At 40.1% G+C, this 19046-nt stretch overlaps 1 protein-coding gene across 1 annotated transcript in view; it reads right to left on the reverse strand.

The window, feature by feature from the left end:
- Nucleotides 1-15126, reverse strand: part of ece2a (endothelin converting enzyme 2a) — an 83317-nt gene extending 68191 nt beyond the window's left edge. Inside the window, exons 1-2 of the mRNA XM_062429018.1 lie at nucleotides 14878-15126; nucleotides 12294-12456 (exon numbers count right to left, since the gene is read on the reverse strand). Of these exons, the coding sequence (XP_062285002.1) occupies nucleotides 12294-12453 (160 nt within the window). The 5' untranslated portion in view covers nucleotides 12454-12456; nucleotides 14878-15126. The remainder of the gene's footprint in view (nucleotides 1-12293; nucleotides 12457-14877) is intronic.
- Between the last annotated feature and the right edge of the window lie 3920 nt (nucleotides 15127-19046).

Below are 19046 nucleotides of genomic sequence, written 5' to 3' on the forward strand. Positions count from 1 at the left end.
GCTTGAGCCACGCTACAGTGTCCCATCCCGTGCGCACATCAGCCAGTCTGTGGTCCCTGCCATTTACAAGCGTGCACGAGCAGTGTTGGAGCATGAGCCGTCTACTGCACAAGCTGTTGCCCTCACAACTGATGGGTGGACCTCCCGTTCCACTGAAAGCTACCTCACGGTTACCGCCCACTGAGTGGGAAATGAAAAATACAGTTTTATTAACGCACCCAGTGTATGAACGACACACCAGCACTCATTTAGCTGAGAAGCTACAAGAGGCAGTAACAGAGCGGAATCTTGAAAAGCCCAGAACCATTGCAGTAACCACAGACAATGCAAAAAACAGTGTTAATGCAGTTAATGAAGCAGGACTGGGGTCTGCGAGAGGTCCCTCAAGAACAAGGAAATAGCCAATCTTACTGATCAGGAGGTGAGCGTTGCAGAGTGTGTGGTTGAGATCATGAAGCCTGTAAAGACAATCACCACAATATTGAGCACTGAAATAGCACCATCAGTTTCTATGATCTTACCACTGAAAACAATGATCTTGAAATATATAGAACAAAATGATGAGGACATTCCTACTGTCAGGGAAATCAAGCATGCGATCAGAGAAAATCTGTAAAAAACGGTACTCTGAGCCTGGGCTTCAGGATTTCCTTCAAAAGTGCACTGCTTTGGATCCAAGGTTCAAAACACTTCCCCACCTGGAGCCTGCCTGCCAACAAAAAATCGATGAGGATCTTGTCACAGAAGTCCTGAGCAGAGCTGAACAGGTATGTATTGATTTCAACTTCATCACAGGCGATTTCATTTCCAGTGACGGCACAGTTTGAGGCAGCATCTTCCCCTCCACCAAAGAAGTCAGCCATGGCAGAACTTTTTAGCCCACTCTTTAGAACAGAGCAGAGTAACCAGCCTGATTGGAGGGGGGTGGAAGGCTCATGAGTCTCTTTATCCTAACTTAGCCATGTTGGCAAAGCATTACCTGACTGTATCTGCCACCTCAGTCCCCAGCGAGAGGGTTTTCTCGACTGCAGGGGATATAGTTACTGCCAGCAGATCTGCCCTCACTACAGACAATGTAGACAAACTAATTTTTTTGAAAGAAAATACTCAAAATTGAATGACACTTTAGGACCTTCTCAAGTGGTGCATAGCTGACCTAACAGCATCAGTTAATCACACATGTGATGCACTGCTCCTAAAGGCACAGATTTTATTTTCTCATATTTTGCATATTTATTTTGTATTTTCATCAGGAGATGCTATTCAGTTGTGTTTGTATTTTTTTTTTTTTTGACTTGTGCCAGTATAGTTTACATTTAGCTTTGTAATACAACACTGAAAATGTTTCTTATAATGATGTTACCAAAGTTGCCAGTTGGCAAGAAGTGCTACCTGACTACCTCAGTCTATCTATTTCTCTGTATTAACAGAATGAGAACCCTCCTAATACATTTGTCTTATGTTTTATTCTATTTATTTGTTACTTTTATAACAGGAGATGTTTTTTTATTTTGTAGTCAATTGCTGTCTGTTCAAAATAAATGAAAAAAAGCTAGTCTTTTACATGTGATTTTCTGTTGTTTTTTTCCCGTTGTACCGAATCGTGACCCCCATACCGAGATACGTACCGAACCGTGACTTGTGTGTACCGTTACACCCCTACTATACACACACACACACACACACACACACACACACACACACACACACACACACACACACACACACACACACACACAAACACACACATACACACAGACACACACACGTACACACAGCAACAGACACTCCAAACACATCTGCAGGCACTCATGCAATGGAAATGCGACTGTTGTATGTGGACTGGTTGGGGAAAGATGATGTGCACTCAGTTGTGGACTTAAGCTTTCAAATAATCAGATTAAAACTACTTAATGGGGACATTATTTCTGGAAAGGGATGTGGCTGTTAAAATCTTAAATACAATGTTTCAATGCTGTTAACTCAACAAACAAAATTCAAGAGCTGCAACAATTAGTTGATCAACGGGTGATTAATCACCTACTTTTTTGATCATCAATTAATCATTCCATACATTTTTAAAGAAAAATTGATAGATTTTTTTTGTTATCTTTGGGTTGTAGACTGTTGGTCAGGTCAGAAGACGACATTTGCGGATGTCATCTTAAGCTTTGGGAAACATTGGTCAACTTTTACCATAAATCGACAGATTAATTGATAATCAAAATAATTATTAGTTTAAGCCCCTACAAAAAACTCCATTAGGTAGGGTAGGTTTATAAAAATCCCCTCCATTCCAGTATAATGGAGGTAATTTTTTTAAAAACCTACCCCGTTAACACACACATTTGTATAGCTATCTTAGTGAGGACATTCATTGACATAATGCATTCCCTAGACCCGTTCCTAAACTATCATTACTAAATGCCTAACGCTGAAACTGATCCTAAACCCAAATCTAATCTCAACCTTAAAACTAAGTCTGAAGCCTCAAATAGTACACAGCTGTGTCAGAAAGTGAGGACCAGCCAAAATGTCCTCACTTCCCAGGTATAAAACTCTAATTGGTTCTCATGATGATAGTCACACAAGTACACACTAGTGTCTACTTACGGTATGTTCCAGTAGAAAATACATAACACTGTCTAAGGAATTCAAACCATAGCTCCATGGTGATGAATTAGTAATATTTTTTCACTGTTTATGATATGTTGACAAATACAAAACGTATCATTTAAAACATCGCTGCAAACTGCTCAAGCCATATTTACAGCACAATTTACTTCAGTGAGACACTTCCTGAAGCAGCTATGATTTGGTTAGATTGTGTTTTCTATGCGTGTCTCTTCTTATAAAAGCTAAAGCTTCACTGGAGTCTTTCCTGGCTAAACCCTTTACTGCCTTAACATCTTTTACATCTTTGATCTTCACCCTCACCCAAAGCATTAAACGCTTTCCAACAAACTGGGTTAATCTCACAACAACAGCAGTTGTGTAAAAACAAACAAAAAAACAAAAACTTAATTGCATGCAACACGCATGTAATCAAATCAAGCACTGGGTCAGACTCATTGGTTTGCTGTATAATTTGCACTCTGTGTGGGAGTGAGTTACGGCCACGCTGCCTCTCCCCTTCCAATGGCCATATTATTACAGTAAGTGAATGAGTCAGGGTAGTGCGTGTGGTATTGTGTGGTCACCCCCACAGTCCGCCTGCACTAGCCCTCTCACCAAGGGCGTTCAGTGTCATTGAAAAAAAAAAAAAAAAAAACCCTCCACGTCTACACACAAACTGCAAACACACCTCCAATGCTGCTAAGACAAATACACACATCCTGTAAGCCTGTGTGCAGCCTACACACAGACCCACACACACAAACACAAACACACACACACACCCTCACACTTATAATCACAGGTCGGAAGAGATTTGATAATAAGATATCTCCTAATTGTTCCAGAACAAAGAAACTCCCACTGCGACATCAGAAACCCTGTGACACACAGACACACACAAGCACTCTCGCTCTGTGCTCTGTTTATCAGGGCCAGGCCCATCGATCATCCTAGCCTGGTTGCCCGGGTAACCCCGTTATTATTCAAAGCACGGAGCACCAGCTTGCAGAGAAAGCTGTGTATATGTGTGTGCGAATGTGTGTGTTAGTTACGTAGTGGAGATTCCCATTGGCTCATAGGCAAAGCAGCCACCGGTGCAGGCATCCTCCCTGATCTGCATACCTATGAGGGTGGACATTATCACTCAGTCACACACACACACACACACAGAGTGATACCTCTGACGGGATACAGCAATTGGAGCGTGGATATCTCTCCAATAAAATTTCAAATCTTCTTCATTTCAATCCCCCCCACCACCACCACACCACCTCCCCTCCATTGCTCCCTCCCACCCTTGTGACTTTCATTCAGCATCCTTTCTCCATTTTTCTTCCCTGTTTTGCTGCATTTCATTCAGCCTGGACCCCTATCTGCTCACTCCCCCTCTTATTTTCCATTCACTTTCTGCGGCTCTGAGGCTCATTCATAAACAGCACCACTCCTTACAGCGGCAAAAAGTGGAGGGGGAACGGGAGGGGAGAGCCAGGAGGAGGAGCAGGCAGGATGCAAAGAGGGTTGCCCCTACTGACTTACTGACTGCCGCATGGTGAGGGCTCCCTGAAAAACTGAAAACAGCCAATCCGGATGCTGAAAAGAGGGGAGGGTAGGAAAAAGGCAGGAAGCGAGGAACAGAGTAGATTGGGGGGTTGATGGGGGGGGTATGGATCAATGTCCTTCAAACTACACCCACTTCCACGTCCTCTGTTCTTCTTTCTTTCATTCATTCACCCCTATAGCCATTCATTCATTCAACCCACCCTCCATACAACACACCTCATCTGCTGCAGTTTTGTATCTGCTGCAGATGTTTCAGCACATCTGGGTGAAGGCAGATGACTGCAGTGACTTGTGCGTGTGCATGGACACTGTGTGTGTGTGTGTGTGTGTGTGTGTGTGTGTGTGTGTGTGTGTGTGTGTGTGTGTGTGTGTGTGTAGGGCTAATTTCCCTCTAGTTGAGGCCAGAGGACACTGCAGACAAAACAACCTCTACTACCTTTGTTTGTTGAGCAGCTCCATTTATCACTGCATTACTGTGCTATGACAAACCATTTCATCTAAAAACAACACAACTACCTCCTCCCTTCTCATTATTTTGACTGGTGGCCGAACAATACATGCAGACCCTGCTGTATTATCAATGCAAGGACCTTATCTGACCGTTAAAACCAGGTAATTACTGTAGAATTAGGCCACTGTTAAATACATAAAACCAACAGATTGCTTAAACGCCACCGTGAATAAGTCGCCAGCACAAACTAGAGCAGTGACACAGGGAGGACAGATACAAGGCTATCTGATCAGACACGCTCCGCCTTCAGTCGCCACAGGAAGGAAGGGCTGCAATCAATAAGAGGAAGGGCAAGCGTGAAATGGCCGAGGCCCGTCTCTCAGTTCTATTATTCCTCTGAAAGCTGCCTGTACCTCACAATCTCGCTGCTGTTGTTACTCCAAGTGCGGGGAGGGAGGTGTGTGCATGAACGTGCTGGTCTGTGCAAAGAGTGAGAGGCATGAGGGAAGGAAAAAAATGAAATGTGAAACTAGAGGGGAGAATAAGTGAAGAAGATAAAATGGACAGTGAAGAGGGGGGAAAGGAGGGGGGGGAAACGAGGGAAGGTTAAAAATGGAAAAATGGAGAAACTCAAGTTTGGAAAGGAAAAACTTCCATGAGCAGCAGTGGATCTGATGTCAGCGGGATCTTCTGACAGCTGCTAAGACATATCTCCTGACTTCAAATCTTTCTCACTCACTACCTCCCCGTGTTGCCAGTGACTTTCCATCCCATCAGCATTTTGTATCTGAGTGTGTTTATGTGTGTGCACATTTCTAACACTGCGGAAAAATGGACGTGAGAGGATCATCACCTCTGATCTCCCTATAAACAGTGAAATCAAATCCCCTTACGTGACATGCACTGCACAGATTTCCACCCAACCAGTGGACAACCAGGTAAACTGACCTGCAAAACCATTTCAGGATTGATTTTATTCAGCAGCACAGCTGTCTAAATTACAATAGTTTTTCTCACATTGAAAAATAGCATAAAACATTACAGTATATTATATATATACACATGGAGTGTGAGAGAGAGACAGAGACAAATATGTATAGATATATATGTAGGTATATAAAGATCAAACAGCAGAAACTACAGATAGCTACTCAATAAAAGGTGCACTTCTCGAGTGAGATGCCAATATCTGAATGAGCCGTAGCTCAAGATATTTGCTCTCCAACAGCTAGTGAAAAGTGCAGATACTAAACACCTCTGCTCCAGCTATATATAACTGGACTGGCTCCGGGCACCCAGGTGGTCTTTAATATCAAATACTGACAAGCAAAGGGAGAGGGCAGAAGAGGCAAAAGTGAGGCAATGGATAATGAAGTAAAGGAGAGGTGAGACATCGAGGAGGAAATGGAGGAAGTGAGGGGGCATCATGAGGTGATAGAAGGATGCGATGGAGGGGGAGAGAAAAGCAGGTGTGTGAAGAATGAAAGAGCAAGACTGGGCGAGCTGACAGAGCGGGTGATGGAAGGAAGGCGTTAGAGGGGTTAAATTGTTGCCAGTATGCAGTAATGTTCTTTATAAAACACATAATGTCATTGTAGTCGAGACACTGGCCCATACATAGTTACAACAGCTGGCTGAACAGTCACACTGAGGGGCCTTTGCTATTCCTTCGCCAATAAACACTGCTTACATCACCCTCAGGAGACGAAGGAAGTGACAGGCCGATGTCGTCAGTGGGTGAGCTCAAAAGAGAGAGCAATGCAGGACATTTAGGGAGGGTCAAACATTCCCTAAAGCCTATTACTGTACATGCGCAGTAGGGATGCAATTAACTGTTATTTTCTTCATTGTTTAACCTGCAAATTATATTTCTGATTAATTAAGTATTTGTTTGGTCTATAATATGTCAGAAAATAGTGGAAACTACCAATCACAAGTTAACCAAGCTGACTTTTTCAAATTGCCTGTTTTGTCCAAAAATAAAACCGAAAGAAATTCATGTTGACAAAACTTACCTACTTACAATTTTTTCTGGAACTTTCAACTACATCTCACAGTCACCATGAGTAGATGAAGTTATCCTCTGCTACTGAAGACCATGAATTACAGTTAAGAGGCCCAGCAAAAACTAGTGAAGTCTTCCTTGAGTTGAGATTGTTTTTTTTTAAATAATTTCCAAGGTCAGAAATGATCCTTCACACTCAAAAATGTTACATTTTCTATCAAAAAACACAAGGTTAATCTGTAACCAGCAAAAAACATTACATGCTGTTGTATTTCAAAAAAGAACCTGTTGAGTCAAGTTGCAGTTTACATCCATGTCTGTCCAGACTCTGATGACTTTGAGGGAATATAATAAAAGGGTATTTAGTGTCTTGGGTTATGGCAAAAATGTGTTTTGTGAGGTCAGTGACCTTTGACCTTTGACCACTACATTTCTAATCAGTTAATCTTTGAGTCCAAGTTGACGTTTATGACACATTTTTTAAGAAATTCCTTCAGGGTGTTCCTGAGATATGACATTCAGAAGAATGGGAAGGACGTGAAATCACAGTGACCTTGACCTTTGACCACCAAAATGTAATGAGTTCATTCTTGGGTGCAAGTGGATGTTTGCGCCGCATTCAGGAGAATGGGGATAGATGGATCACCCGACAACACAACGCAGTTCGATGCAACGCAATCCAGTCACAGCTGTCACTCACACAGAGGCAGAAAAAGTCAGGTGTTCAAAGTCTTTCAAAGTTTTTCACCCTGCGCGTATCAACATTTTAGTGCAAGATTTCATGGCTATCCATTGAATAGTTGATGTTCAGACAGTATACAGACTGTCAGACAGATCAACTTTAACATCCATACACACACACCAATAGACAAGCTGTACAGATTAGTCTACCCCTGTGCAGCAAACCAATAACTTCAAATAAGGTCATCTACTGTTCAAGAGAAAATACAAATCAAAAAAAATATGCATGTGTTTTGTTCTGAGAAAGCTTCAGTAATAGCCATTTCCCTTTATTTATTATCGAGGACTTCAGATAAGTCTGCCATTACAGAAATATCAGCACTGATGCTACAACACATATATTTTAGCAGCCCTGAATGCTGAAGAACAAAGATATTCTTCATCTGTCTGTCCAGACTGTGTATCATGCTCTCAGGTGCACTGATGTTGACGTGTAAAAAAAACTCACTCATTCACACTCACACACACACACACATCTCTACCATACACACTGCAGGAGAACAGAGCCATTACATCATCACCCCATCGCCTTGGGGAGCGAGGCATGAGCGCTGACCACAGAGAGACATGGGGTCATTACATCATTGGCAGCAGCCCGGAGCAGACCATAAAAGAAGGAGCCGTATCTGTGTGGCAGGCAGGAACTGGACCGTGTGCGAGCTGATCATTGCTAATGCTCGGTAATGTTGCGAACACACATACAGGTCAGGTGGAGGGTCAGGGTCTGCTTGACGCAATGCTGTGACACACACCACCTCAGGCCTTTAGCTTACCATGCAGTCAGTCCAGCCAGTAAAGAGCACTTATCTCATATTATGGAGTCTTATTGGACACAAAGCGCCTTCAAATATTATATAACAATATTAATAATAGTTCAATTTTGTGTTAATTTCCACATGTTACAGTACTTTAATCTGTAAGTAAGAAGCAAAGTCAGCCTTAAATTCATTTTAAAGCTGAAACAACACTGACCTCATGTCTCAGTGGTTAAAGTGGTCGTCTGAGTAGGCAGCACTGCATCTATTGTGTATGACTTCACCACCTTATCACAAGGGACGGGAGGATCAATACTGTATATCCTTTTGAGAATTGATCCTCATATAAAAATACTGTTACGGTTTGTTTTTGTACTTTTTGTGAATGTAAGAAGGTGAACTGTAAAAGTCAAGAATTACACAACAAGATGAAGTGAACACAGCTACACTGCTGCTTTGTTATGATATGTATGTCCTGTTAGAAGTTAAGTTTAGTGATTATTTACATATTTTTAATTTAATTAAATTTTTTAATTACAATTTTTTTTTTCTTACTTAAAAGGAAATGCTGGACATACTGACTTACTAACCTGTCCACGGCACTCAGTACAGACTCCAAACAGGTCACAAATACATACTTGTTATAAAAGCCAAATCATTTCCTAAAAATAGCTGAATAACTGAAACCTGGGCTTTAGGTATCAGCTGATACAGAGTAACGATCCGATTCCAGTGTCTAATTAATAACCTGTATGCCTCCCTGTGTGCAAGAGACTGGGATCACTCTTGTGGTAGGCAACATCAGGCTGCTTTCTCACTCAAGACAAGTATTTATCAGATTTGCTGCTAAGCATCTAATGTTTACAACTACAAGATGATTCATCACCATGGAAGAAATCCATGAAGAAGTGCAGGAGACTCTGGACACGCTGACAAAAGATGACAACATGAAATTTTTCCAGGACTGGAAAATTGGAGGATTAGAAAGGTACTAATGAAATTCTATGTCCACCCTCGTATGTTGGGGGATACTTTCTACCATATTTTCTGATCTGCTAGTGAGTATATAAGCAGTATGATGCATGTGTATTTGACTTAAAATAAACTACAGTGCCAATGAGGGAACATTAAATATTTTGATGGTATAAGAAATAGAATATATATAAATATAAGAAAGAATATCACAGACATGAAAGGGGGGGGGGTGACTGACTACCTAAATATAGACCATCACTTGTCTTTTAAAGTAGTACAACTATGATCACGTGGCGCTGCTACTACACAGTTCACCCATCTCTATTGATCACATCCCTGATACCGTAGGGATGACACTAATGTTTGATCATGCATTATTGCATTATCCAGTTTGATTTGAGATTATTGCAAATCCGAAGTAAGACAGGTCTGTTCGTAACTTCAGTCTGGATGGAAGGATTAATGCTGCTGAGTGGGGGATCACGGCAAAGAAAGAGTGATATCTGAAGTCAGAACTAGGTTAGAAAGAAGTTGGGGAGGGAAAACAAGGTGATGGGGAAGCTGGTTGCTTCAAATGTTAGAAAAGCAGAATGGAAAGAAGTGTTGTGGGGGGAAAACACATGAAAATGTATGAAACGGCAGGACAAACTGAGATAGGAGAAAGAAAATGAAACTGTCATCAGCATGTAGCACAGTGTTCTGGTTCTCCTCATCCACACTTCCCTCCCTCATTTCTCTCTTCCTTTCTGTGCTGTACAGATGATCTTAATGGAAATGACCTCCATCTGAGACAATGAAGAAGCCCAAACCTGATTAGTTATTTACCTCTCTTCCATCTCCCTTCCCTGTATCCACTCATCACACACACAAAACAGCACTGTGGCGCTTCAAACCTCTCTCTACGTCTTCCCTCCTCTCCCATCTCCCTGCCAAGTTATGCCCCCCTCGCCCTATAGTGACAGTAATTCACTGTGTCATTTTATACGAGCCAATAGTCTCTCTGGATTTACAGACTTGACAAATGAGAGTAGCTGGGAAATGTGTGCGACCGTGGCAGGCATTTGTCCAAGCGTGATGATATTTAAGTGCTTTTAAGAGCGTTTCATGTCTGCAACACGTGAGGGTTCACACATCTTTACAGTAGGCTTCCCTATATAGCCCTATACAGCCATATCTGTGTGTTGTTGAAGAAGACCGCAACACGTGCGGGTGACAGAAACGTGTGATTCCATGATTTCATGAGTAGAGAGTGAGAGAGAGAGAGAGAGAGAGGGAGAGATGCCCTCTGAGATGAGAGCTCTCAAACAATATAATGGCTCTCCTTTGGATATAAATCAGTGTGCAGGAAGTGGTCTGCCCTGGTGTTGCCTTGCTGCAGTGTAATGCAGAGAGGATATTTCATATATCAGACTCCAGAGTCTCTGAGCCCACTCAAACCTCTGCTGTAAGTGTGCCTGTGACGCACATTAAAAAAAGTGAGGCTGCATACAATGTGCGCCCACCTGTCTGTCAGTGTCCTCGCTTACTGTAGGGACGTGATTCGAAGCCTACAGGCCACTGCACCATCGTCATCCACATGAAGGGAAAGACCTATATAATGAAGGTATAGGTCAGGTATAATGAAGCTGTGTGTATACTGGCATTGTAGTCTTGCAGGAATTAAGACAGCAGCGGAGAGCTTTCTGTTGGGCAAAGAATACCCAACTTCTGACAACCTTGCAAGTTCCCCTCCCACTTTTACCCCCACACAGACACACACACAGACACAGACACACACACACACACACACACACACACACACACACACACACACACACACACACACACACACACACACACACACACAGAAGAAAGCCCCTGTCACTCCCTGACACAAATTTAACAAACCCCCTGACACACACACAAACACACATGCACACACGCATACACACGGTGCATGCATAAACAAGGTTCGCATGAGAAAAAGATGTAGACCACCATAGCCCTCTAGGCTTCTGTGGAGGTATAACAGTCTAACAACATAAGACTTCACAGCAGACATTTCAGCCTACTATTCTGTCTAATGATGAACAAGATAACAAATCATTAAAACTACTTATTTACAACGTCATAAATCAGTCTTTGTCAAATATGCTTTGCGATTTGATCACAACCACCATGATAAAACAGTCCAATGAAGAAGCAGGGCTGTCTGTAATGCACAGGTCTCTAATATTGATTGGAAATGCAAATGATAAAACTGACAAAAAAAGTCTTAAAACAAGTAACAACCCAGGAGAGAGCATATTAGTGCTTTCAGTGAGAACACTTCCCCCAGTCATTCATTAATACCTTAAATGGCCTGCTTCATATTTTAATCAGCTTCAGTTCCTGTACAGACGTACTCAATGTTCAGCAGTCAGAACACCTTGTACATGCTTCAAATGTTTTTGTAGCGTGTTTTACAGAAGCTTCAGGGCATTGAAAAACAGGTACTGCAGGTAGTGTGAGAGTGCATGAGATGTGAATTTATTTTTAATGGAAAGGTGACATCTTGTGGACATTTGTGAAAGCTTCACTCTAAAGCAAAAGTGTTGCTTCTATCAATAATAAATGACAAACTCTATGTTATATTATTCACAGACAGAATACGCTATGTTTAGTATAAGTTTGTAACAGAAATAACACCAAACAGGGTTTTTCTTGGCTACATCTTGCACCTCAGTAAAGTGATGAAGATAGGGATGGTTATTGAACGTTTTTGGTATGGACTGAAATGTGTCTGTAACATACTGACAGAAAGTTGGCGATGATAGTTCCTGATTTAAATCACCATTAAGGGATTTACATTCATGGCTGTTTGTTGAATGAAAAGGATTTTTTTTTAAATCCTGTTCAGGCATGATATCAAACTCTGCATTGGTGCAGAAACTCGGTTATCATGATTGTACGCAGTGATAATAACGACAGGACTGACAACCAAGATGAACTTCTGACAGTTATGATGATAAATGGTGACAGCAGACAGTGAAGAGGTGACAGGACATGTGTGGTGAGAGAGAGTCCTAACAAAAGTCCCCAGCTGGACTCAAATATGTTCAGAGTGAAGCTGAATATTAAACTTTATGCAGCATTATGTGGCAACAAGATTAAAAGAAGAGGCCACCAGCCAAAATGCAGATTCGAAGTGGAATAGCTTCAAACTACTAACCGAGTACCAGAATGGAGTCTTGTTTCTTGATGTGTTCTTCTATAAGATGCTGGAATCTGGAGAAGCTGCCCAGCCAGTCGAAACACTTCTCCGTCTTGTATCTTTCGTCCCAGTAGTCAACATCTTTGTACCGACAGTTGTCATCTGGCAGGTGGTCCATATTCTGTGTGACATGTGGCAAATTATAAGTACAGAATCAAACATTTAAACTGCTTTCACAGTGATTATATTTTCAGAAGCTCTCATCCAGGATCAGCACAGTCAGTTCACATACACATTAATTCACTGAGCCTTAGGATAAATCAAATGAGAGGGGTCCTTTTTATGGTTTTCTTCTGGCATTTTAAAACTTGGGTCACTTGCTTTTATTGTCGGTGCTGCCAGAGTTGCATGCATCTGTACAATTTACATATTTTGCAGAATTCTTCATGCAGGGTTTCAACTATGCTTTCTCCAATTCAAACATCCTATAAAGCTTCAATCGAAACGGCATCACAACCGTAAAGTGCTTTCAATTGATGTAAATGTACATGATATCTATGCAGTCTTGGTTGGTTTAAAGTGTGCTTGTACATATTTTTACTGTATGCTCTACTGTTCTATTTATTTTATGTATCTTGTGTTTCAGGGATTGTTTCAATGCAAAGCAAATTTCCTCTCCTGCCATATTCAATTAGTATCTCTGTTTACATTGAGCTCTCTAAAAAATGTTTCTCTTTCTCTTTCTCAGGCTAATCAATTATGTTATTTTAATTACCTACATATACTACATAATATTTGTTGAAGTATTCACAGAACAGTAACACACATAACACCACATCTTAATGTATTTACGTGATAAATTAATTAACATTACATCATCAGTACTAAAAAGTAAATGTGTAATCCAAATTAATTAAAAGATTTAGCAGGGAACAAACTAAGAAGAACAAATAACAAACAAAGTATTGCAGGGTTAACAAAGAAAAATAACCACTATCAAAACATAAAAAACAAGTGTTTTTGGTGTTTAAATGTATCTCATCGACTGTATTTGAGAACTAATGTTCATCATTGAAAAAGAAAAAAAGATTTTTAGACTAGCTTTCAGGAATTTTAGTATATGGATTTAAAAAAACATTTGTAAATAATATGAGAAGGTTGACCACACATTATGCTATTTTTTTATTTATTGTTTTTTCTTTTGTAATACAACAATATTTTTTTGACATGATGCGTTCACTGTCGGTGACGGTGGCAGTTTACATCTGCTGACATGTGTAGCAATAGCTAACATTTAGACAGCACGTACTCAATTAGGGTAGCATTAAATTATATTTTAATTCATTTAAAACAGCCTGAAATTGAAATGTCTTGAAAGATCAAAGCTAAGTTATAATTCTGTTAAATAACTTAACAGGTGGGTTTACCTTTAAATGCCTGAAGCGGGTCCGAACTCTGATGCTTTATGAGTGAAGTTGTGCTAGAGGCCAGCACAGGGCATAGTCATGTTTACTTATCTACTCAGCTCAACACTGAAACTAGTTTTTAGGGTTACACTCTCTCACTTTATACAGCTTTATTCGATATACATGCCAGTTTGTGCGAGGTTTAACAAACTCGTAGGAGTCTACAGGGTAACCCTAGAAACCTTAACACAGATCTCGCGGGAGTAGTCATTTTAACCCAAATCATTATCTTTCCCTTCCCCTCACCAGTCGTTATTTGTGCCCAAACGTAACCAGTTATGAACATAGGTTAACATAGGTTATGAACCCCGGCGTTGTCACATCATAAAACAGTTTACAAATATTTGTAGTGGTAAACGATGCGCACACATCTCGCGAGACGTCAACAATCTAGGGTTACCACTAGTGATGGGCAAACCGGCTCTTTTCAAAGATTCGGCTTTTTGGCTCGGCTCCCTTAGAAGAGCCAGCTCTTACGGCTCCCAAACGGCTCTTCATTTAGTATCACTCTGAGCGTTCTATATTAGCCTGATTTAGTAAATATGAATGGTTTGTGTATTGGTAAGCAAGTTTTCATTCAGTCTTTTCATGAAAGCCTTATTTGTATGCATTTTTTCCATTACAAAAAAATACAGTAATGTATGTTTAACATTTTAATCAAACTGTTAAACACCTGAAAAACCTTGAACTGAACACAGAACAACTGAACACATTGTCTTGCTTGCACTCACATCCTCCTCTGTCTCTGCTGTGTGTATCTGGCCTGTACCACTACACTCACTGTCTTTGGAGCGTATGCCCCCCTTCCTTCTTTCACATAATGGTATGATCCTAGTCTGTCCTCGCATGTGATTGGCCGAATGGTGTGCCCATCAAAATAAACTCCCACCCCTGCCTGCATGGAGTCTCAGCAAACGGACTGCTGAACAGGAGGCTGAAGATTCGGCTCTCTCCGACGGGCATCGGCTCTTCTCGTTCACTACAAAGCATCGGCTCTTAGAGCCGGCTCGTTCGCGAACGACACATCACTAGTTACCACTGAGACAAGACCCTCTCCACTGCTAGTTCAATTCATTTCACACTAACATAAACACAGAATGAACTTTAAATCACATATTCTTTATTTGGATACTCACGTGTTCCCCGTTAAGGCCTGTGGCTCATGAATGTGTTGTTGCGGCTCTGCAGTGAGTGACAAGCTCGGAACTGTGAATCCACGTGTTGTAGTTTTACTGCATTAAAGCTGTAGTGCACCAGGCGTCGTGGGTACACATACAGGTACTGCAGATATAGCTACAACCGACCAGACAATCTTAATGGGAAAGCTAGTGAACCGCAATGTAACAGCTTAATGTATATTGACGGTTAACTTGTGGAGAGACATATTTCCTAAAAGCTCTCTCCTGTTCTTGTGGTCAATGTTTAGTCGAAGGCGGAGCAGTATAGTTATGCTGCTTTCAAGCACAGCTTGTAAAAACGACGACTCAATTGGCTTTTCAAGATCCCCTCCAGACATTTATTAAGACTTATAAAAAATACTGTTTGGAACAATAATGTGTGTCTGATATGGTTTTTCGACAAGAATGGTATAATAATCACATTAAATCTTTAAAATGTAATTTCCTCCTTCTCCCTCATTAAAAAAAAAACATATGTAGGTATATATCTCATTTCAGAAGTTTTCCTGCTGGACACGAGATGTCTCCTATTTCACTGTGAAGTTCATCCTCAGTGTATGTGCACTGGAGGCTTCAACTTTCCACATCACATTTACCTAAGTTGCATACTGGGTCAGGATTGGTTTACAAACTGGTTATGATGTCACAAATCATCATCATCCCTGAAATCTTTACACTTTCTGTTTTTATACAGCGCAACCATGAGTTACTATATAAAGAGCACAAAACGTATTGGACATGTTATTTGTAATTTATTCATTGATTAAGGACTGTTAATCGCATATCTTTGGATTCTGAATTGTGGAAAAAAAGACAAAATAATCAGAACAATTGAAAATGAAAATAGTTATCCTACTATAGTTTATGAAAAATGGTATAGATTTTCATATTAAGTGTGGATTCAAGGAAAACAACCTATAACAACAGTGAATCGTCACTGTAAAAAAAAAAGTCAAATTCACACATCTGGACAAGAATCTGCTTCCACCAACAACTATTAAATCAACATTGCTTTTTCAAACAAGTCAAACTCAAACCTTATTCAACAGGAACAGCTGTAGATCTATTCCTTTGTCTGCTGTGTCTCCAGAATGATGTCGCACTTTATTTTATTTCTTTATTTTTTAATGCAGTTTCATGAGCAGCTTGCTGGTGAAGATCCCAGCAACAAGGATGAGAACCATGAACAGCACAGTCATGCCACGACGTAACACCAGCTGCCTGATCAACAGAGGCCACGGTACTGGAGCACTGGTTATCCCGTAATGGCCTGGACCAGGCACCTGCAGGTTTGAGTTCTCCTCCTCAAAACTCAGATTAGATGAAACGATGAAAATCTGGGACTCTCTCACAGCAGCAAGCAAATGTCCTGATTAGAAAGTTGAGAGGGGTTAGTTGAGAAGGGAGAACTTATTTACCTTTGTTTTTCATTTCCAAAACTTCTGTCTCTTCTGCGGCCTGGACTCCTGCTCTCACCAGCGCCTGTTAATTAATGGCAGCTGTTTATAATGCTCATCAAAACCAAATACACACTGTTCATCTATAGGGACATGAACTACTATAATTAAACAAGTGCACACAGGATTGTGTCTTGTCACTGTAGAGGACAGAAAAGACCAGCGAGTTTGTGTCCAAGGTTTCTCATACTGGTGGTTTTGCAAGTTTTAGCCTAATTAACTACATATTGTGTTTATTTTACATTACTGTCTGCAAACCATTTCCAAAGCATACACCGTAGACATGCACCTTTGTCACTGAAACATCTATAATGATCAAATGGACAGCTATTTTGCTGTTTAAAAAAAAAAGTGATTTAAAAATGTTGGAACGTATATATTTTTTTAGTTTAAAGCTGGTGTTATTCTGTATTTTTCTTCACCCCTCTGGTCTATATATCCCTGCCTCTGCTGAGTTACTTTTAACTCCAGTGGGGACAAAAATGTATCCCCCTCATAGTGATTTATGCTTCCTCATTCACAGACCATATAGTAGAGGAACACATCTCCAAAAAGGCTTACGTTTTTGAGATACCCCCACCAAGGTAGTTGAGGGATAGCTGTAGAAAAATAATTTTACTACAAAATGTGTCTATTTGGTTGATGGTTGGTCTAATTGAATGAAAATAGTAAAATATGTGGCTTCTCCTAAAGGGACAGGGATGCCTTATCACATGTATGTCTGAAAGATCAGAATGTCACCAAATTTGGACTGGACATTCACAGGTTTGAATACAATAAAGCAAAGATTTCATCCTACCTTTGTCCATCTTTGAAATGTATACACTTAAACACACATTAATTATAGGTGAAAATTAGGAAATTAAAGATCCAAAAGGTACATATATGTACATATATGTCTATCATTATTAAAGTAAGAAGACTAATCACCAAAAAATGTGTGTTTATATGTACCATAGACTGTATATATGACATGATATATCCTATCCATGTCACTTATTGACCTTATTGTCATTTATATGATCACATCCCCATATGCCAACATGAGGAAAGGACAAGGCATGAACTTGACATCATATCACTGAGAGTAAAAGTATTATTGATGTATAGGATTATTTTTTAATGATTTAAATATTCCTGCAAATGCAGTGGTTAAGTTCAAGTTCTGTAATTGCTTTATTAAAGTTCATAATTATTTTATATATGTTAGGCTTCATATCCTGTACAGGCCCACTGGGGTTCTGATTTATTTTCATGAATAAAAAGCACACTCCATTTTTTCACATATCACACCCTGTGATTACAGTTAGAAAAAAGCTATCACACCTAGAGAGAACACAAAAACACAATGCAAAAGAATATTGTCTACATAGAACAATGGATTGAAAAACGAGACTAAGACTGTACCTGAGATATGAGTGTATCACAGGCCGCTGCCAAACCAGTGCCAACTGAAATACCTGTTAAATGAATAACCTGCATCCAAAAGCAAAAACACAAAGTCACCATTAGAGAAGATAAATATAGATAAATTACAAAACACAGATAAATGCATAAGTTCAGGGTTAAATAAATTGATTAAAAACTAGCTGCCAGTGCAAACAGGTGGTGTTTCTCACCGCAAATGCTAACGCCACACCTGCAAGCTGACTTTTCCCAAGGTGACCGCAGAACACTGTGCTGACGAAACTGATAAGAAAGATCATTAGCTGCAAAATGAACTGTAATACAGGGGGTGGGGCCACATTTTCTCTCTCTGTCTTCATCATAATAAATGAGAATTAAATCACAGCAAAATTAGTAAGTATCCAAACATGTAGCCTTCCTTTACAGTTGTGTAATTGAGAATGATTTGCCACACCTGTAAAACTTTGTCCACACTTCAAATCAGCTATTTTGTTTAGACAACTTCTCAAAAATAGTTTTAATTCTTAACCTGAACATCATTATATTAATGTTCTTGTTGTTTCAGTTGTCACCATCGCTATTTGGGACAACATAAAGCTCAAACCATACCCATTAAAAACCAAATGTAAACACAATAATACAATAGTCCATTGAATCCTCTTAGATCAAGAAAAAAGGATATGTTCTTAGTTTTGTTAGTACATGAATTACAGTATAAGAAAACATACTGTTAAATGTTCAACAAATGTTTTGCCAGTGTGGAGGATAAACCATAACAACACAAAAAAGTGGAATAATAAAGACTAGGAAGAAATAACCACAGGTCCTGCTAGTTTGAGCGAAGGAATTATTTCATTCCTGTACTCCACCGGGAGACAGTCCTTGATGCTCTTCAGACAATTTCTACCATAATCTTTGTAAATAACAGACACATAATCTGCTTGACTCTGTCTGTTTATTTCAATTTGATTGACAAACTTTAGTCCTAAATTTCCCATATCTAAAAAAAAAAAGTTTTTACAGTGGACAGGTAAAACTTTTTTTTTTTTTGGAACTTCAGGTCTGCTTCCCCTTGTCTTCCTTAGCTGAGTCCTCTTGTGATCTTTTGAGTCAAACAGCCTTGTCACCTGGGACGGCCCTGTTGAACTCACCTCCCCTTGCTGCAGCTGCTCTAAAGTTATACAGAAACCTATTTAGAATTCAGTTGATCCAATGAAAAACCTGAAGCCTGGTTATTGTGCATGTAGTAGACAACACTTCTAT

Source organism: Scomber scombrus, chromosome 11 (assembly GCF_963691925.1).
Source record: "Scomber scombrus chromosome 11, fScoSco1.1, whole genome shotgun sequence".
Classification (NCBI taxonomy): Eukaryota; Metazoa; Chordata; class Actinopteri; order Scombriformes; family Scombridae; genus Scomber; species Scomber scombrus.